Here is a 22420-nt window from a genome sequence, read left to right on the forward strand (position 1 = left end):
GTCATACCTTCTTGGTTATAACAGCTAGTGCTTTGAAACTCTCTTCTTCTTTCTTTGAGATCGGTTGAGAAGCAGACTCACCTATTCACAAGATACTTAAACTGGCTTTTTTCTACCACTCTCGGACACGTTCCATTTCCTTACCTACTTAGTTTCTGTTCAGCCTTTCTCTGTCTGGGACGCTGTGCCAGGGCACTCTTTTCAGGTAACGAATACTTTTAACAAGTATTGCTCATTATTTGATACAGGCAGTTATGTACTACTGGGGTAGACTTTTTGAATCTGCAGTGTGTGATGTCTTTTTAATTGCCTGCACTGCTCTAACGTTTCAGGAGATCCAGTAATGTGGCTAAGGTTATTTCATCGATGGAAAATCTAAAGAGGAAATTCACTGACCAACCTAATTGTCTAGGGTATTTTTTCAGGTACATTGAGCAATTAATGTGGAACGTTTTCTTCATATGTTGGCCTGTAGGACTAGCTAGTTGTAAGTAGTGTTGGCCGCAACACTATTGTATTGGTTCTAGTATATGAATGAGGTGGTTCCTTATATCCATCTAGTCTTTCTGCTCAAGGCTGTGTTAGAATCTTACTTTCATACTATTTTCTGATTCATTTCTGAGCTCGAGGGTTTACTCCCCATCTGTGATATGATATAAAATACCAAATACTTTTTCTGGGTTGTATTTGTACAATACACAACGTGGTCATAAACAGTGAAGCATATAAGACTTCTGTGTTGTCTTCCACCAGGAAGAGCCTATGATCATGGTGTGAAATTTAAAGTAGCTTTCTTGCGTTTCAGAGAGACTTGAATAAATGTGATCATTAAGGCAACCTCCTGATGGATACTTCTAACCACAAATTTCTTACCTTGTGAGAATATTCCCCAAGTGTCAGTCTAGATATGGAAACTTTAAGGTAGTACTCCTGTGTGCCGATAGGTGGCGTTGTGCGGCTCTGTGTCCACTTTGGAAGTAATGAGTGAAGCCTCATGTACGTTGACTGGCTCAAACCCACTGACGTCAGTTCCTTCCTTTCTGTGCCTTTAGACATAGATCCAAAGCTACTCTGTATCCAAAAGGGTATCCCTGGGTGAAATCATTTAAAGGACCACCAATCAATAGGCAGATTGCTTGGTGCTGTCTTCCAACTTCAGACGACCCTGTTTTTCTCACACAATGTCCTATGGCAGAGAGTTTGGTCGTGAAGTCAAAAGGGAGTGCTGCAAACTGAAAATAATCCTGGCCCACTGTGAACAACAGGTAGAGCCTTGTAGGGCTGCAGGAAGGGTATGACAATAAGTGTCCTGCAGTTCCAACATCACCTTCCAGAGACTGGCACTTCCTTTTGACTTCAATGTCCCTCAGGTGTTAACAAAGGTGATGGCAGTGATCACAGCACATCTTTGGAGGTTTAAGTTACCATCCTTCCCCGACTTGCTGTTGAAGACAGGCTAACTCCAGGCAGTTGTCAACCACTTCCAGTTGACAGTAAACTTCCTTAGGTTGTTTGGATTTACTATCAGCAAGCCCAAGACACACCTGACTCCTTTGCAGATGTTCCTTTTAATCTGAACCATCAGTTGTGTGCCTTTTCTATAGAGTGGAGAGTTCAGGACATTTGGGATATGATTCTGATATTTCTGTCTATGTCCTTGCTCTCAGTGCATATGACTCTGAGGTTGCTGGGATTGTTGACCACCTATATCCTGCTGTTGACTCTTGCTGAATGGCATATGCAGTCTGTGCAGTGGGATCCGAAGTTCCAGCGGGAACAACTTCAGGGGACTGTGTCAGATTGTATCCTGATTTGTGAGGAGACTACAAAAGATCTGCAGTAGTGGCTGCTGAAACACCATTGGGTCAGTGGCAGACTCCTCTCCTTATCTCACCCAAAGGTGACAGTGGTTATGGATGTATCCCTACAGGGTTGGGGAGGCCGTCTGAATGAGGTGGCAATTAGAGACCTCTGGTCCCTGGAGAAGCCTCAACTACGCTTCAGTTTGTTGGAACTGAGGGTGATTAGCTTGGCGTTGTAGGATGAAGCGGGTGCTCATGGACAACCCCATTGTCATGTGGTAATGCCTCAATCCAAAGGCTTTGTGCTTGTGAAAGTGTCTGGACCGCCAAGGAATGTCTTTGGTAATAAACCACCTGGTGAGAACTTTTAACTGCAGTGTGGTTGAACTCAGACGCTGATACTTAGGGGATCACGAATGACAGTTGCACCCGAAGGTGGCACAGGATGTCTTGCAGCAGAAGCACAACATCATCGCTTTTGCATGTTGGAGTTTACAAAGTAACTTTCTCTCTGAGGCGCCTTCTGTCTAGAGTGGGCCTCAGGACTCCTGTATGCCTTTTTGCTACTGCCTCTCCTGTCCCAAATTGGAAAAGATCAAGTATGTGTGCCCAAGTCAACCTAGTGGCGCACTGGATTGAGTCAGGAGAGCAGCTTGGGCTCAAAGCCATGAGCATCTGTTCTCTGACCAAGCTGCTGCTACAGAAGGATGGTCTGTCTTAGCAGCATGGCAGTGTACTGCACCTTCCTCTGCACACTTTGCATCTCCATGCCTAGAGATGGAGTGGCAGTAGTTGGATACACCTGACCTACCTGAGCTTTTTGATGTCATCTTGGCAGTGAGGCATCCTACTACAAAATCTAAGTTCCCCAGTTTTTGGGACCGATTTTTGGATTGTTGCGGCACTTGAAAGATTGACCCATTACAAGCAGAGTTTGTTCTTTCCCTGACTCAACCCAGATTTGTGGCAGTCACAGATGAATTGCTTCTGGGATGAGGAGGCCATCAGGGAGAGTTGGAGATCAAAGGCCTTTGGTCTCCATTGGAAGCTTGACTCCTCATCAGTTTGTTGTAGGCAAGGACGATTTTCTTGGTATTAAAGGACTTAGGAGGAAAGCTGATGCAGTTTGTCACAGACCACCCCTGCCATATGGTACTGCAAAATATAGGTCGGGGTGGGGTCTTTGATTCTGTGCCAGGAGGCTTTAAGCCCGTGAAAATGGGTTGACTGCCAGGGATTTTCTGTGGTTGTGAACCACCTGGTGCGATTTCCTAACTCCAGGCAGACAAACTCAGTCACCAACGCTTATCGAACCATGAATGGCAGTTGAACTGTGGTGGTGCCTGGCATCTTCCATCAGTGGAGAGAACCCTACTAGTACTTTTCACCACTGCTGAGAAAGCGCAATGTCAGCATTGGACTTACCGAAAAGATGCTCTCATTCAGAGATGCATTCTGCCTAGAGTGTAGCCTGGGGAGCCATTTCCATCTCTGCCACTCTTACTCCCAGTACTGAAGATGATCCGGTATGACCAGGCAAAAGGCATGTTTGTGAACCAGTGTGAGCCAGGGGAGTGTGGTACCCGGAAATCCTGAACATGAGTATCTGTCCTTCGATTAGGCTGCTGCTTCGGAGGATCTTATGTCTCAGCTGCATGACAGGGTGCCGCACCTCAGTCTGCGCAATCTGCATCTTTATGCTTGGAGACTAAGAGGCAGCAGTTGACCTTTTTTTTAGCTTCCTTTTAAGGTTGTTCATATCATCTTAGCGGCGAGGTGTCCCTCTACAAAATCTGTGTTCGCCAGTCATTGGGACAAATTTGTGGCTTGGTGCAGCACCCATCACATTGATCCATTAAAAGCCAAATTGTCTGAAGTGTTTTTTGTTTTTGTCCCCGGCGCAGCAAGGACTTGTTTTATGCACTGTTGAAAGCTATTTGTTGGCTTTTTTCCTTTTTATGGTTGCGGGTTAAGCCTTATTTATTTCAGTCATCTGCTGTGATGAGATTTTTGAAAGGTTTTCAGCACTTGTTTCTGCCAACACCTTTTGTGATGCTGCTGTAGGGCATGAACTTAGTTCTCCCTTGTGTTAATGTACACCCATTTTGAGATGCTGCTCAGTTGTTTGTTAAGGCTTCGGATGTTGAAAACTGTTTTTCTTATTGCCTAAGCTTCAGCTAGGCATGTGAGCGAGCTGTAGACTTTTTCTGTAAACCCACCTTACACATCATTCTATCATTCTTTCCAGAAAAGTTGGTTTGAGGACCCAATCTTGCTTTCTACTGAAATTAGTGACTCCATTTCCAGTTGGGCATTATTTACCCTTCTGGTATTCTTAGTGCCGACTTATCCCTCTAAGGGGTAAACCAGAATTAATCATTTCAACATTAAGATGGCACTGAGTTTTCATATTGTTGGCACCAAGGACCATTGGATGGATGATCAGCGCTTCGTGGGGCTCTCCAGAGCAAAGAAGGTCGAGGCAGTTCAAAAACAGACCATCACCTGCTGGATTGTTCTCTGCATGAAATTATGCTACTCAGTCGAGAAGAAGTAAGCCACTAGAAGTCTTACTTGGTTATTCCACCAGAGCTAAGGCAGCTACCACTGCGTTAGCATACAGAGTGCCTGTTCTGGACATTTGTCAGGCTGCTTCCTGGGCCTACTGTATCAGCCGTCTAGTCCGGCAAGAGGGGTATATTGCCCAGTCAATCCTGCAGGACTTTTTGGTCTGAGCCAGTTTACAGACTCACCATTCTGGGAGGTACGGCTGTGGTATCAAATCACGAGGTGAGGATTTTTTGTTTAGAAGTAACCATCAGAAGAACAATTTACTTAACTTTGATAAAGATGTTTGCAGTGGATACTCTATCCAAGCCTATATTCCTCCTTGATCCTCCCCGTCTGTGACCTGGACTGTTTTTCCATCCAAAAGGTCTCACATTAGAGATCTTTACATTGGACGTACCAATCTGCCAATATACTCTACTTCTGAGGGTGTGAACAGCCTAAGAAAGCAAATGATGCCAGTATGCATGGGTGGCATTTAAATGCGGCTCCACTCGTCACTTCCGGAATACATAATACCTCTGGTCCTCCTAAGTAGCTCATTCACAGTGGTGTGTTATCCCTGATTCAGGTGGTATTAGAGATACCAGCCAGATTGGTTGAAATTATTAGTTGCAGTGATACAAAAATAATGTACACCTATGAAATTTTCAGTTGTGAAATGGCTGTCTTGCAGTCTTCATGTTCATTCATTATACCGCAGTATTGATGCATCCAGGAATGATCAATTCCTGTGGTATTTAATTGCAGGTAAGAAAACACCAGTGTGTGGTGTTCCTGGCCCTATTAGAATGAAGGCTTAGTCCTGCTCACTTTCATAAAATATACCTGTCATAACTTCTGATTTGCTTTTTACATACTTTTTACATACTTGTGTCATCTGGTTAACGCAGTGGGGCTGAAAAGGTGACTGGTTGGTTGCAAGGCTTCTTTTCCACAGCTTCTGTGAAAATTCTATTACTGTAAAGTTTCAGTGAAGAAAGGGAACTAAGGAACATCTACCAATGTTACTACAGTGATTAACTTGTATTGCGTACAAACGCTGTTATTTATAGTTTTGTACAGGCGATAATACATATAAAAAAACATGTTCCCAAATTGAAATCCTACAGGTGTAGCTCATTGTTCAAATGTATGCCCATTCTCTTTGCTGCTGTTTGCTCATTGTTCCTCATATAATTAAGCATAATATATATATATATTTTTTTGTTTTTCTAACATTCTGCTTTTGCATTTTGGAACAGGTACTGAATTTGTTGTAATTGAAAATATGTCTTGCTTTGATACCAATGCTATCATTCTAAAAGGGACTACTGTCCTAACCTACAAGCCTAAATTGACTGATCGCCCATTTTCTGGCAGTCTCTCCGGCATTGAGGTAAGTAGAAAATTGCTTGAACCTGCTAACAGAGAAGTGACCCATTGTTTTGTGTTGCATTCAATTATTTATTTTCTATAAAGCAGTCCAAATTGGGGAATCAAAGTATTATTGTAGAAGGCTGGTTCAGTTTATGGTGTATACCTAGGGTGTGGTACCCTATACTGAGTCCAAGCAACCCTCAGTGATAGTGACTAGGTGTCTAGATAGCAAACGCTCTCTAGGGATTATGCAAAGCACTTTCAGTACCACATTAGTTAGACAGTAAGTCACTCACAAAAAAGAACCACACAAGTGTTTAAAAAATGAAAGATACTTTATTACAGCACTACTACCAGACTAGCATTGGTATATCTCCCTTTGGAGATATCTACACACAATATATACACAAAATAACCAGCAGAAATAGCATCAAATATATAGGACCCTATTGGGGGGGCAAACCATATACTAAGAAAGGGGATTGCGAAATAGTGAACCCAACCAAGGTAAGTGTGGTGGTTAGATAGGGGCTGGGTGTAGATGAAAACACCAGAGGTAAGTACAAAAAGTGTCCCCAGCGACCAGGTGCAAGGTAGTTACCCACCCATTTGTCCCAAATAGTAGTTGGAGTTTGTGTGCTGCAGGGCCCTTCCCAGTGGACCCTGAGGAAACCATCTGACAGGAGGAAGTTTGAAGAGTGCCCCCACCTGAGGATACCCAGATGACGGGAGTACTTACACCAGGGGACCAAGCCAGTAGAACCTAGGAACTGATTCCGGACGTGGAGGACCTGAAAAAGAAGTGGACATAGTCCAGGACCCTTGGAGGTGCCCACGTGGTGCAGGAGGCAATGCCCACCCTCCTGGAGTTAAAGTTCCTGCAAGTCGGTGGAGGAAGAAGTCCAGCTGTAGGGTCCAGGAGCTGCAGAAAATCCCAGGAGTCACCTACGAGTGGTCCCTCGACGGTCGCCAGATTGCAGGAGGGTGAGTGACCAGCCAAGTCACCAACAAGCACTGGCAAATGCAAGCTGAAGAGGTATTTGCAGAGTTTTGGGGACCAGCAAGGTCCAGCAGACCGTACCCTTGAAGGGGAGTCAGGGCTGACCCTCAGCATGCAGGTAGCAGGAGAAGTCGTTGGAGCACCCACGAATGACCCACAGGCGATGGACACAAGGAGGCCTCAGCAGCACGGCAAAACAGAAGTCCTATGTCGCAGGAGTTGCAGGACAGGGGTTTATCTTTGAGTTGCAGAGTGCTGGAGGCCGGGACTTCTTGACGCCTTAAGAGCTCCCGAAGGAAGTGTCAACAAGCCTTGGCAAGTGCGAACAGTCGCTCTGCGCAGGGGTTCCAGCCCAGGGGCAGGAGCAGGGGCCTATAGTCTCCCATGTTTGTCAGAAGACAAGCAGGACTGTGGGAAGCTGGGTCTGGATTTACTATACCAAAATTAGTTGTTGTGTGTACAGAGTCCAGGGGTTCCCCGGAGGCTTAGAAGCTAAAGTAGATAGCACTAATGCTCTCTTTTTTTAGTGTGGTCAAGCAGATAGGCCTATCAGAGGGTAGTGCAAAGCATTTGTTGTACACACACAGTCTATAAATGAGACACACACTCAATGACTAACTCCAGGCCAATTGTTTTAATACAGCAAAAACATATTTTGTTACTTTATTACTAGAACTGGAAGAACTTTGTTGCAAGTAAGTACAGTTGTAAGTAGGTATCAAGCATATGTATCAAATATACTCTGTTTGGCTTTAGCAGATAAAGCAGTTTACAAGTAAGTAACAATTTTCTATTTCCAAAGTTTACCCTTTATGGAATTTTCCATAGGAGTGCATAGAGTCCTGGTGGTGGAGAGGGGGTAAATGTTAGCACAGAAAACAGATAAGTATATGGCTCACATTTTCAGTCTTCAAAATTTAGGTTTCCACCAGTCAAAGTTTAGGCTGACTCCAAAAGCTCACAACCAGCAACACCGGGGCCAGCTGGGTGCAGAGGTCAAAGTTGGCGTCGGGTTTGCAATGGAATCCTATGAGGACTGGGGGTGCTCGGAAAAGATCTGCTTGCATGTAAGTACCCGCGTCTTCGGAGAGCAGACTTGTGGGGGGGGGGGGTTCGTTGAGAACTTCGGGTGAGGGGGCACAGGTTAGCACTGAACACATACCCTCAGCAGCACAGGGCCGGTCGGGTGCAGGTTGCAGACACAGTGTCGGGCTCCCAGTGCTTTTCAATAGGGGGGCCCCAGGGGTCACAAAGATGCTGCAAGCTGGGTCCTTAGCAGTCTTCCTTTCTTCTTTTCTTGAGGTCGTCAGCAAGACGGTGACCTAGGTTCGAGGGAGCCCTTAAATCCTAGGGATCAGAGGGCAGTAGCCAATGGCTACTGCACCTGAGAGTGACTACACCCTTCTGGTGTCCTCTCCCTTTGGGGAGGGGGACACAGAACAAACCTTATTGGTCCCTGTCCTCCAAACCAAGATGGAGGATTCTGCAGGGAGTAGGTCACTTCAGCTCTGGACATATTAGGGGTGGTCCTAGCTGGAGTGGTCGCTCCTCCCTGTTTTACCCAATTTTTCCACCAGACTTGCCGCCAAAAGTGGAGCTTTGTCTGGGGGGGCGAGCATCTCCACTAGCTGAAGTGCCCTGTGGCATTGTAACAGGAGTCCTGAGCCTTTGAGGCTCACAGCCAAGTGTTGTAGTTCCTGCAGGCGGGGGAAGGTCTGAAGCACCTTTGTAGGAAAGTACCCTCTTTTAGGCATGGTTACCCTCACTTTTTGCCTCCTGTCAGTATGCTTGGACTGTTTTCACTGGGATTCTTCTAACCAGGACCTCAGTGATTATGCTCTCACCCTCTAAATTTGGTTGTTTAGGTCTTCTGCACATTCCACAATTGGCATACTTGTGCCCCCATTTAATTTTCTAGTATATGGTACTTAGGTACCCAGGGCATTGGGGCACCAAGATTCCCCATGGGCTGCATCATGTATTATGCCACCCATGGGAGCCAATGCAAAATGTGTCTGCAGTCCTGCCATTGCAACCTGCGTGAAAAGGCATATGCACCCTTTCAGTACAGGTGGCTGTACCAGGTCACCTGTATAGGAGGCCCTCCTAACCCAGAGGGCAGGGTTCGCATACCTGTGTGTGAGGGCACCTCTGCATGAGCAGAGGTGCCCCTACAAACTCCAGTTCTATTGCACTGGACTTTGTAAGTGTGGGGAAGCCATTTTACCCGTGTACTGGACACTATCTGTGTCCAGCTACCTAATGGTGACTCCGAACCTGGGCATGTTTGGTATGAAAATTGTAGGAATCGGTTGTATGATTACATTCACTTTGGGGGCTCCTTAGAGGACCCTCAGTATTGCTTCTACCAGTCTTCTGTGATTTCCTAGGCAGCCTGTGCTGCTGCTACCCCACAGACATGTTTCGACTTTCCTGCTGCTTGATAAGCTGAAGCAGAGGAAGGCAGAACAGAGGATTTCCTGTGGTAAAGGAAGACAACACCCTCTCCCCTTTGAAATAGGTGTTACATGGCTTGGGAGGGTTAGCCTCCCCAAGCCACTGGTATGCTTTAAAGGGCACATTTGGTGCCCTTCTTGCATAAACCGGTTTGCACCAGTCCAGGGACACTTGGTCCCTGCTCTGGCACGAAACTGGACAAAGGAAAGGGGAGTGACCACTCTCCGGTACATCACCACCCCAGGAGTGGTGTCCAGAGCTCCTTCAGTTGGCCACTTAGTTCTGCCATCTTGAATCCAGGATGTACAGAGGCCCCTGGGAGCACCTGAGTGGCCAGGTCAGTCAGGTAACATCGCAGCCCCCTCCTGATAGGTGGTCATCCTGCTCAGTGACCAATCCCCCTTCCTGGGCTATTTAGCGTCTCCCTCTTTGGTGGGTCCTCAGATTCGACTTGTAAGATTCCAGCAGGACTCCTCTGCATCGTTCACTTAATCTTCTGCCCACTGGAACCACAACTGGACTCTTAAGGAGCCAACAATCTGCAACTCCAGCGACAACTCCGCTTTGCAACACTTTTTTCTCTGGCTCTTTCAAACAACTGCAACATTTCCCTGGCTGTGCATCCTCTGAGGTCAACAAGACTCCAGTTTGCACCAATAAGTAAGAAGGACTCTCCCTTGGAGTGAAGGAGTCACTCCCCTAAATTTGCAGGCACCAACTGCAATGACGACTGAAAGCGTGGATCTGCTCTCCTCCAGAACTGTGTGGATCCTGCATCACAGGTCGTGGTCTGGAGTGGTTCCTTTCTCCTCTCTGCCAGGTGCCAACTTGGGAGACAGTAAGCCCTTGCCTCTCCTAGCAGGACAGTACCCCTATGCACTGCGACTGTTGCAGATAGCAAGGCTTGTTTGCTCCTACTCCAAGTGATCATCAGGCTTCATTCAGCCCCGGACCCCAGCACTTCTTCCTGCCATGCACAGTCTCCTCTCTGCTGCTTTTCAGGTGTACTCTGTGGGCCTCACTGTAACTGCTGTACCTGCTGCCAGTGGGTTGCCTGTGGGGGCTGCCTCCTCTTCTGGTGACTCTTCCAACTGCTGAGGGTCACCTCAGACTCCCCTCCAAGGGTTGAGTCCCCTGGGCCTTGCTGGTCCTCTTCAGCTGTGCAACACTTCTTTTCCTTCTGCATTTGCCAAGATTTGTTGGTGGTCTTTTGGCACCACTGACCCACTGCAACCCGACAACTGACATGGGACACCATCTGCATCACTTCAGGGACTTCTCTTCATCTCCTGGGCTGCGCAGCTGGTCTTCTTTGACCCCGGTCGACCTGGTCCTGCATCTGCAGAAGGGTGGGTACCAGGCTCCTGCCACGACCCAACACCATCACAAACTGGACTTGGTCCCCTTCCTTTGCAGGTCCTCTTTTGCCGGAATCCACTTTTTGGTCCTTTCAGCGTTGTTTGAGTATTGCATAATCCTTTTCTTAAGTCCTTAGTTTGGTTTTTTGAAAAACCAGGTCCTTACCTCTGCTCTCCTGGTCGCTGGGGGGTCACTCTGGTACTCTCCTCTTGGGTTTCATAGTTCCTTCAGCTCCCCTCTAACGATTCCACATCCTTGAGTGGGGGGACTGTATCTCGCATTCCACTTTCTTAGTTTATGGTTTGGCCCTCCCCTGTGGGCCTCACTATTTTTTATTACTTTTGCCAATGCTTATTGTTTTTTATGCTCTTTACAGATTACTAATGTGTATATAATAGTGTGTTTACTTACCTTCAGTTGGGGAATTGCCTATTAGTATTCTAACATTTGTGTTACCCTAATAAAGTACCTTTATTTTTGTAACACTGTGTGGTTCCTTCACGTGTGATAGTGCTGTGTGGCCATAGTGGTATTGCATAAGCTTTGCATGTCCCCTAGATAAGTCTTGTCTGGTGATCCACAGCTACCTCTAGAGAGCCTTCCTAGACACTGCCTGCACTTCAGTAATAGAGGATACCTGGACCTGGTATAGGGTGATAACACTATAGGTGTCCACCACACACCAGGCCAGCTTCCTACAACCTTCACCCAGAGGAGGCTTTGTTCTGGCTCCAGAGAGCACAAAGACTCTCACCCCATGTGGTCATAAACTTGTTTTTTAGTGCCAGGCTGGCACAGACTGGTCCACCTCACACTAAAGGGTTGGTTAAAATACAGGGGGTATCTCAAAGATGTTCTCTGGGTGCATTGTACAATAAGTCCAGCACTGGCTTCAGTGTGGGTTTATTGTTCTGAGAAGTTTGATACCAAATGTCCCAGCCTTCAGTGAAGCCATCATGGAGCTGTGGAGTTTGTGGTGAGAGCCTCCCAACCCATTACTTAATATGGCCACACTGCACTTACAATGTCTAAGAATGGACTTGGACACAGTAGGGGAATATTGCTCATGCAGCTATGACCTCACCTGTGGTGTAGTGCACCCTGCCTTAGGGATGTAAGACCTGCTAGAGCTGTGATGTACCTGTGCTACAGGCACTGATTGGTGGGCATGGCACCCTGAGAGGAATGCCAGGTGGACTTTACCTTTTTCTTCCAACCAGCACGCAGTCTAAAATGGAAGTGTACATGTGCTTGGTGAGGGGTCCCTTAGAGTGGCACAATACATGCTGCAGCGCTTAGGGACCCTTCCTCGTCACATAGCCTTTAGTACCACTGATACCTTTTACAAGAGACTTAGCTGTGTGCCAGGGGTGTGCCAAATGTGAGAATAATGGTACAGTTCAGGGAAAGAACACTGGTGGTGGTACCTGGTTAGCAGGATCCCAGCATGCTCTCAGTCAAGTCAGCATCAATATCAGGCAGAAAGTGGGGGGTAACCATGCCAGAAGGGGCACTTTCCTACAAGGACCCAGAGCATGCCACAGAGTCACTTCCTGTGAAGCAGAGCCGTTTGATGTCCGTGGAACAGCAGACCCCACCAGCAGGTCATCGTTGTCTTGAGGTGTCTGCGGATGCTGGGTAGTGGCTCCTTCACTCCTAGGGAGATTCCATCGTGTTTCCAGGTGCAAACAGAGTCCTTGTAACCCTGGAGGATGCAGAACCTGGATGTTGCAGAATTCTTGCAGGATCCAGAGAAACAATGTTGCAGTGGGAGCCTTCCCACCAGAAGCAGAATTTTTCGGTTTCAAAGCAGACCAGCAGTGTTTCCAGAGGCCAGGAACAGAAGATGACTTGCAGAGTGTTCCTTGGAGAGCCTTCCTAGCCGAATCTGAGGACCCACCCTCAGGAAAGCCGTTAAGTAACCCTAAAAGAGGGTTTGTCACTCTCAGAAGTCACCCACCCATCAGAGGGGGTCAGGGACGTCGTCTACATATCCGCACGAGTCAGATGCTCCCAGGGGTCTCTGCCCATCTTGTTTCCAAGAGTGCAAAATCAAGTGGCCACCTGACAAAGCTCTGTGCACCTCCCTAGAGGAGGAGCTGGACAGAGGCGGTGGTCACTTCCCTGTCCTTTTTGCAGTTTCGTGCAAGAGTGGGATCCAGGGGTTCCTGAACTTGTGCAAAACGGATTATAATAAGAGGGCACCAAATACGCCCTTTAAAGCAGTCTGGTCGTGCTCAGAGGCCAACCCAGCCCTTAGACACCTAATATACAGAGGGAGGTGATCACACCTCCCCCTTGCAGGGAATCCTTTGTTCTGCCTTTTCCGGCTTGAGCCAGGGTCACCAGTAGGAGGGCAGACCAGTGTCTGGGGTCAGCAGCAGCATGGGCAGGCAGCTAGACCCCGTATGGCTGCACATGCAGAACAGGGGGATCTTCTAAGAAACTTCCAGAGTACTTGAATCAGTGAAGTTGCGTGATTCCAACATGGTTGATTCCCAATATGCCTAGATTTGGAGAAGCCATTATGTAGTTGGACCACTCATGTTAACCAGTGTCCACTACATACCTTAAGGTGGCTTCCCCTCGCTTACAAAGCCCAGGGAATGGAGCCTAGGGTCTGTAGGTGCGTGCTGCTCATGCAGAGGTGCTCTCACACTTCGGGACATTCACCATACCCTTGAACTGAACGGTCTACCAGAGAGGTGACTCAGTGTCTAAGTGGTGTGATCAGGGTTGGTGGTGAAAGGGTGCATGCACCATTTCACTCAGGCTGCAGTGTCAGGCCTGCAGACACAGTTCGCATGGGTTCTCATGTGTGGCACATTACATGCTGCAGCCCATGGGACCCAATGTCCTGGGTACCTAAGTACCAAATACTAGGGACTTACGTGGGTGCACCAGTATGTCATTTGTGGGTGGAGAAAGGTTACCAGCAACCAAATTTAGGGGAGAGACCACAGTCACTGGGGTCCTGATTAGCCCCAGTTAACTACAGTATAAATACACTGACATCAGGCAAAAAGTGGGGATAACTATGCTAGAAAGAATGCACTTTCCTACACCTTGGGGGAAAAGATGTATGGAACATCTGCATCTTATATGAAGGTGGCTAGTTTCTCAGCTCTGGTATTTGTTGGTCAGGTTCACTGAAAAACTGCCTACAGATGATAGGCAGGATTTACAGTAGATACCAAATGAAGGCAGCCTGAATTCCAATCAGATCATCAGCGCAGCAATGTAGCCATCAGATTTAGAAGTGCATGGCTCTGCACACAACATCTGTGCAAGTAGATCATCCTGGCTGCACCTTATGGGGTTGAAGCCTGAGGCTCAACATCGAATAATGTTCCTGCCATTTTTGGGTAACACCCTTTTTGGTACCCATGTGGATGAGGAAATATCCATAATGATGATGGAGCTGGTGACACTAAAAGGCGGTTCTTGAAAAGACGAAAGAATTCCACAGACTATAAAGGCCCCATGACAGAAGGTATTTTTAACATAGGGTTCAAACCCCTCACCGGCAGCATCACCAAGGTCACACTTCCACCTTTGTAGACCATCCAGAGGAAAAAGTGCCCAGCTGACACAGCAACCTTCAAATGCAGGGAAACCTACTGCAAAACAGTGAGTTTTTACTCCCCCCTTCCCTGTTTCACACTCCCTTTGCGGAAGTATTGTCAATCACTGGTAAGAGTGGCAGTCAATTACAAAAGACAGATGGGTCGTAAATATTGTACAGAATGGCTACTCCCAGTATCAGTTAGACCTCTTGCAGTCAGAAGTCAACACCTTATTGCAAAAGTAGGCCATAGAGGAAGTCTTGTATCATCGAAGCGAATCAAGAATTTATTCCGATTACTTTCTAGTAAAAAATAAATGACCAAAGCAAAAGTCCACACCCATCTTTGACCTCAGAATACTCAACAAGTACATACACCTAGAGAAGTTCTGAATGCTAGCTCTGCGCCAGATCTACCCACAGTTGGATCAGTAGGAGTGTATGTGTGCGATAGACCTTCAAAATGCATATTTCAGTATCCCAGTTTCCCAAAACGTTGGACATTGCTATGCTGCAAGGTGAGATCCTGGCACTATTAGTACAAAGTACTACCATTTGATGTCAAATCAGTATCAAGAACATTTTCAAAATGTATGGCCACAGAAAATCTTTGTGAATCCTTACCTGGACAACTGGATGATAAAGAGCTCCTCCCCATCATAGACAAAGGAGTATTTTCACATGTGTGTTAAGGCACTCACAAGTCTGGGTCTTCAGATCAATTACCAAAAATCTACAGTTTATCAAAAAACTGCACTCTCTGGGGGCCACACTGGATGCTAGTCTGCAAGAGTGTATCCTTTAGAGGAGAGACTGTCATCCATCACTCTGAAATGTTGCAGTCTTCTCTGCAGGTTCATAAACTATCTGCTAGACATATAGCATCTCTACTGGGGTCAATGGCTTATTTTATCTTTAGAGTCCAAAAGGCAAGGTTGCACATAAGGCTGTTGCAGCCATGCTTGGAATTCCAATGGAATCAGTTCTCCAACTGCTGGGAGGACAAGCTGACAATATCACAAGTTTCACACCAGTCTCTCCCATGATGGTCTGAACGGAACAATCTAATGTTGGTGGTTCCATTTTATCAGGACCCCCCCCCCCTTAGTCAAACACTGATCCCAGTCCTTTCCAAATTGATGGGCCTTCCATTTGAAATAATACATAAAGCCTCTTTGCAGCATCTCACCTGGAAAGTGGCTTTTTTGGTGGCCATCACTTCAGCATGTAGGGTAAGTAAAATTCAAACCCTGTGCTCGGAGGTACCATACTCATCACAGTTTTCTCCCAAAGGTAGTCTCAGAGTTTCACATCAATCAGAATATCTCTACCTACCGTCTTTCCTAGCCCCGCAACTCCAGCTGAACAGTCACTGCATTCTCTGGACATTGAGAGAGTGTTAGACTTCTACGTGGACAAAACCAAGAGTATCAGGAAATCGGATCACCTGTTTAATTATGGTCCGGTGAAAACAGGTTAAGTCTCATATAAGCAATCTATTTCAAGATGGATTGTTTCCTTATTAAACTCTCATACCAGCTGGTCAAAAAGTCTTTACCTGCTAGATCTAGATTACACTCTACAAGGGAGACAGCTGCTACTGCAACCCTATTACAAAATGTACCTTTTTCTGAAATGTGTAAAGCCGCTACATGGAAACCTGCACATAGCTTTACTAGGCATTACTACCTGGATTCAGATGCTAAAGCAGACACTCCAATAGGACAGCACTGTCATGCTCGTCTAACCATTATTATGATAAAGGAACTTGGAGAGGGACAGTATCTACAGTGTTTCACAGTCTTACTAAGGTTGGGCTGCTATTCTTTTTATTGTTTAGTTCCAAAGAACGAAGTAGGGTTGCACACAGTTCTATATTTGTTCTCATTCAACAAGTTCATCAAGCAGGATAAATACAATGTTTCTATCTCCCATCTCATGCATTCTCTGCAGCTTCAATGTTAAAAGGTTTTACTAAACTTACCTGATGCATACTCACTGCCCATAGCCACAGGCAGTGTCTGAAATTCGTCACTGGTAAGAAGCTCTACTGATTTGCAACATAAACATTTAGATTTTCTTCCATTCTGAGGATAATCACTAAGGTAATGACAGCAATAGTAAGTCATTTGCACTGCCTAAGTGTCAACTTTTATTCACCCTTTTATGTAAATTATTAGAAATCATCTTGGGAGTGGACAGACGTACGAGCCGAGTGTGATGGCTGCTCACTGTTGAAGCTATAATCCAGCACTACCAGCCCCTGCACCGTAGTCACCAACTGAGGCTTGCTATTTCCTGTATTTCAGTGGCAGACACACCCTGGCAGTCAAGTTGCAGAGGGAAGCCATGCAGCTCATGTCAAGGAGTTGTTTCAAGCAATCGTTCCAAAGCCCTAGCTGATGGATGCCATCCTGGCCTGGGCTTCCCTTCCTGCCTCCTGCACTTTACCTTCCTGCAGTCCCTTTTAGAGGCCCATACTCTGAGCCCATCAGCATGGGAGGTTTCTTGTGGTAGGAGTACACCATCTGCAGAACTCCACCTGGACATAGTGTATGCTTTTGGGCCAACAAGGTTTCAGCGGAGCTCATGGCATCTCAATACAGTGGTGCGACTGCTGGGCCCACCCCATTAAATGGGACGTCCGGTCCAGCGGAGATTCGCCTCCCTCCTGTTCAGTGAGAATGTTACTTGTAAACAAAGTCCCTTCTCTCCCTAATCCCTCTGCTACAGCTGATGCCACATCTTTAAGACTTAGCACAGAGGCTCGGGATTGCAACGTAGGATAATGGGAGGAGTACTTGTCCTGGGTGTTGATCAGCACTACTCCTTCTATTCTCGCGACCTAGAGCTCAGTAGACATCTTGAACCACCTCACCTGCACCCACTTGTGTGCTATTGATGCAGGCTGTTCAGGAGGGCCCTGTCTGGCTTGAGGAATACAACTCATCCACTGCATGGGTGATATACCTGGATGGCGTCTTCCATACTCTAGTTCTTGGTAGGTTTTCTGGTTGCCTGCAGACGGTGGGACGTAATATAGTACATGATAATGCCTTATCGTGCTGCCATAGTCTCAGGCATTGTTCACGGAAGACCGCCTGTATAGCAGTTTGCTGCGACCTAAGGCTTGTTACTCCCACACCCCATGACACAGAGCTAAGATGCTCTTCTGTTGCCCTATGACATACAGCATGCAAATCCTGTGCACCAAAGTCACTCACAGAATTCTTCTGGCTTCAGTGTTCCTGGCCACTTTGGGGCAAATTGCTGGAGGTTGCTACCCACATTTCTGATCCTGGATGCTACGAGGCACTCAAGACTGAACGAATGCGGTCATCAGTGACATAGGGTAGCAGAACCTATTGACCTTAGCACTGCACTAAAGTGGGTGCCAGGTGTTCTCAATCACACCTTCTAGGACAACCTTCTCCCATTGGCCACTAAGTGAGTTAAGAGGATCTGAGGATGCTACCTGTCCTTATACTCGACAAGCCCTCCCTCCTAGTGTTTATTGCTTGGAAGGGCAAGAGGCCCACTAAGTGAACAAATCTGTATCACTGTCCCTCCTCTGCAAGGGTGAGAAGCCTTTCATAGTCACCCACTGATGCCACATAAACCTGTGGTTTCCTAACTGCTGTTCTCCGAAGCAGTTAAAAGCCCCACACCAGGTCAGATGATGACCACCACCAAACTTCCGGATTCCAAGATAGAGTTATTTTTTAAGGAAATCACAGGTATTTGCATTAAGCTGTTGTTTTTGGACTCTAAGATGCAGATCTTACAGCAGCAGTGAACTCTACGAGACAGGAAGTCTCCACCTTTCAGTCTAGACTGAATTCAGTAAATTGGAGATTGGATGATGTGGAGTTCTTATAGGATGTTTTACCTGAATGAGCAGGGATGTTTAGTTTCTGATGCACAAGGTCATTGACCTAGAGGATCACACAAGGGGTAACATTCTTTGCATATACAGCTTCTCAGATGGTGCTGAGAAGGGGGACATAGTGCTCCTATGTCATAATCTCCAGAGGCTCCTAGGTTGCCATCTTATCGAGCCTCTGGAATGCCAGAGAGCTCATCGCATACAGGCCCATCTTGTTAACCAACCGGTATCTTTCCACCAGGTCGTTGCTTGTGCCATATGTCATCAACACTAGCGCTGTGCTGAAATCAACAAGAAGTGCCAAAGGCCCACTGTTGTACGAGAGTAACCTCATGTCTCTCTCTACACATTTTTCATTGGTATCCACATCAAATGGAAGAAATTCCTGGTGATTAGACCCCTACTGTGACACTGGAGTCTCAGCACTGGCCTGTTGGACCCCAAGCACATGCTAGTGACAGTGGGTGGCAAGACCAAAGAGTTTCTGAGCCAAGTGATCTGGAGTCCTACCTAGGTAAGCTGGATGAATCTGATATGGCCATTTCCTCTCCCAGCACTGCTCTGGCTCTACCGCCTGAAGCAGGGGCTCCTGTCATCGCCTTGGACGCGCAGAGAACCAAATCAGGCTTGAACAAGTGGCAGACTTCTTTCACAGGTATAGAGTCAGGGGAAAGCTGAGATCCTTTGAAACCACTGCTTTTGGACCGTGTGCCTGATGGAAAAAAACAATAACCAAGACCTGTTCATGTGCAAAGGGGTGAGGTGGAGGAGCGGCTGCATCTGTCTTTTGGGGCTGGCATGGGGGAAGACCTCCTTTTCAGTGTCTGTCTGAAGATGCAGTTAGGCCGTGTAATGCCTATCCTGCTTCCACTTTACTCCCAGTGGATGGGCTTCAATGGGAGGGTCGCTATTACCAGACATTTCTGTCACTTAGCAATGGGCGTTAGGCTGGGTCTTCTCCCCTTTCCTTGTCTTGTGTGGGAACGTAGCTTCTTTCTAGCTGGTGTCACTGTATTAAGAATGTAGTACACTGGGATCGTGCTAAGCAGGACCTCAGTGTCTGTGCTCTCTCCTCTAAATTTGGTTACATTGTAACTTTTACACCCTACAGTTGGCATACTGGTGCACCCATGTAAGTCCCTAGTATATGGTACTTGGGTACCCCGGGCATTGGTACACCAGGGGTCTCCCATGGGCTGCAGCATGAATTGTGCCACCAATGCAAACTGTGTCTGTAGGCCTGCCATTGCCTCCAGCGTGAAATGGTGCATGCACCTTTCACTTTAAATATAAGGCTTGCCTTATATCGCGGTCACTGCACTTGGACAATGTAAGTCACCCCTACGGTAGGCCCTTCAGCCCAAGGGAGGGAACTCCTGCATGAGGAGAGGTGCCCCTACAAACCCCAGACTCCATTCCCTGGGCTTTATAAGTGCAGGGAAACCATTTTAAGGTATGTGTAGTGGACACTGGCCAACACGATTAGTCCAACTACATAATGGCTTCACTGAATCTAGGCATTTTTGGTATCACACATGTTGGAATCATGCAACTACACTAAACTACCATCTACTCTGAAGGTTCCTTAAAGGATCCCCCAGATCTGCGTGTACAGCCTTTTAGGGTCTGTCTGCCAGCCCACGCTGCTGAAGACCCCAGACACTGTTGTGCCGTCTTGCTGCTGAGCCTAACTCAAGCAGGGGAAGCCAGAACAAAGGATTTCCTGTAGGAGGGAGGAGTGAAACATTGTTTCTCCCGATGCCTGCACGATTTCTGCAACATCCATGGTTGTGCGTCCTTCATGTTCACCAGGACTCTGTTTGCATCAAGAAGCACGAAGAAATCTCTGTTGGAGTGAAGGAGTCACTCCCCTGCATGTGTAGGCACCTTAAGATGACAACGACCAACTGGTGGATCCTACTGTCCCACAGACATCGAAAGGCTCTGCAACACAGGTGGTAGTTCTTCCTGGGTCCAACTTGTCTTCTGACCAACTTGGGAGACGGGGGCTCTTACTGCAGCCACTTGAACGGAACCCCTGTGTACAGCAGCTGTTGCTCTTACCAAGGGTTGTTGACCCTTCCTCCAGGAAGACTTCAAGCTCCAAGAAGCCTCCAGAGCGCTTCAACTACTGCAGCATGGGACCCCTGCTTTGTTCTGCTGATGAGGACTCCCTGCGACTTCCTGTGCCTGCTCAAGTGGGTCACTTGTGGGGGCTCCAACGATTGCTCCTGCGTGCTGAGGGCCAGCCCTGACCTCCCTCCAAGGGTTGAGTTTCTTTGACCTTGCCGGTCCCCAAAACCATGCAATCTTCTCTTGCGTTTGCTAATGCTTGTTGGTGGTCCTGCTGGCCACTAACCCTCCTGCAATCCGGCGACTGACGTGGGACAGCTCAAGGATGACTCCAAGTAGCTTCCTGCATCCCCTGGACTCCGAAGCTGGAATTCTTCCTTCACTGACCTGCAGGAACTTCACCTCTAGTAGGGGATGATTGCCTACCTGTGCGGCCTGGAAATCTCCAAATGGCATGGAATCTGTTGCCTTCTTTTTTAGGTTCTCCTCATCTGAAATCCACCTTTTGGTGCATCCGACCTAGTCGGTGGGTCTGGGCAGCATCTGGACAAGCAAGGCTCTTGTTGACTCCAACAAAGGTTTCCAGCGTCACTTCACCCCTACGCACCTCAGCTCCCTGGTGTAGGTACCCACTTCCTTGGATATTCATGAGTGGGGGCACTATCCACCCTTCCTTGTGCCAATTGGTCTCCTCTGGGAAGGGTCCTGAATCCTGAAAATTCCAACTGCGATGGTCCGTGTTAGCCTATGGGACATCTGTATCGATAATAACTCTGCACCCAGGTGTCTGTGGGATTTCTCATGCTTACCTCTGGTAATTTGTTACCCTGCCCTATTATGAGGCTGCACACCGCCAGGATTTCTGGGGCGTTCGCACCGCCACGATAAGCCTGGCAGAAACGATTCACCCAAAAGGCAACACTCACCATCAGGAACACAGGCATGTCCGCAGGCACCATGGCACACGAATTGCAAGTCTTCCCAATCCTCCTGCTAGCTATTGAACTCCAGGACCAGCGACGAAGATACCAACCATAAGTACACCCACCTAGCACACACTGGAGGGAAAGATAATAGTACACACGCAACACACGGCTGCCACCAATGAGGAGGCCAGAGCCTGAAACGATCTCTGCAGGCCACCCCCGGCACTGTGAATGCCTTCCAGGAACGCATTAAACTGCTCAATCTGCAATGCCAGTCCCTGGATGGAATTCCAGATGGTTGACTGTCCCACAGAGATGGACCTCAGGAGGTCAATATCCTCCTCATTGAGGTCAGCAGGGCTGACTGGGGTGGGGGTAGAGGTGCCTGCAGCGAAGGAGATGCCCACCCTTCTGGGTGAGCGGGCATGGGCAACTAGGTGGGGAGCTACAGGGAGGGAGGTGCAGGAAAGGGGGGTGACCGACAAGAATGTTGCTGGAGTGGTCCCAGATGGGTCCGCCACTTCCAGGGAGCTGCCATCGAAGGAGGAATCTGATGATGTGTGGTCGATCCTGTCTCCCCCGTGGCACTCCCCTCACCCTCTGCCTCACAGGTCCCCTCGGCTTTGCTGGAGTCAGTCTCTTAGGTCCCGTGGGCTGCAGCTTCCCCACTTGCCAGTGCCCCTTCTCCTTCGCCAGATGATGCTGATGCACACAAAGACAGAGGAGGAGAGAGAGGGAAGGAGGGTGGAAGAGAGAGACAGGGTGCAATGGGTCAATGCCAGCACAGCAGTCACACAGTGATACAGCATCATCACCTGCTGCCATGCCATGCCCTCACCTATACATGCTACAACAAAGGGACACCATGGGCCAAACTACAGCAATGCTGATTTGTACTGCTGATGGTGCTAGAATTGTACAGATGTACTTGATGTGACTCACACTAGTCACACATGTCCAGTACTTGCCAACTCCACATGGCCGTTTAGGGAAACAAAACCTGTACACCTGTATCAATTGAATCCTGCATGGGTACGTAGCATGGCCACTAAGCCAGTGACATCTACAACACTGACATCTTGCCCCACTGTGCCTGACTACACATAAAGTACAGGGCAGCAGAATGAGGACTCACTCATCTCCCCGGCACAGTTTAGGGAAAACATAGATGACAATGCCCTGACACCTCAGGTGAACTGATGATGTTGGCAGGAGCTGGCTACCAGAACATGTTTGTAGGTGGCCACACACATTACACATAGGATGTACTTGCCCTCATAAGTCAATAGCTGAATGGAATGGGCACACAACTGTGATACATGCCCTGGCAGGGTGACTGAGACCAATAGTGGACAGGCATCTACTTAGTACCTAAGCTACAGCTTCCCGCTAGCACACAACCAACACATTAAGGAGGTGAGTGGG

General features: G+C 47.7%; 1 protein-coding gene across 2 annotated transcripts in view; it reads left to right on the forward strand.

Moving 5' to 3' along the window:
• The window catches only part of VPS13D (vacuolar protein sorting 13 homolog D), a 2230750-nt gene that overhangs the window by 835266 nt on the left and 1373064 nt on the right, over positions 1-22420 (forward strand). For both annotated transcript variants that reach the window (XM_069240741.1, XM_069240742.1), the window contains one exon: positions 5615-5748. In XM_069240741.1, the coding sequence (XP_069096842.1) occupies positions 5615-5748 (134 nt within the window). The remainder of the gene's footprint in view (positions 1-5614; positions 5749-22420) is intronic.

This window comes from Pleurodeles waltl, chromosome 6 (genome assembly GCF_031143425.1).
Source record: "Pleurodeles waltl isolate 20211129_DDA chromosome 6, aPleWal1.hap1.20221129, whole genome shotgun sequence".
NCBI classification, from domain to species: Eukaryota; Metazoa; Chordata; class Amphibia; order Caudata; family Salamandridae; genus Pleurodeles; species Pleurodeles waltl.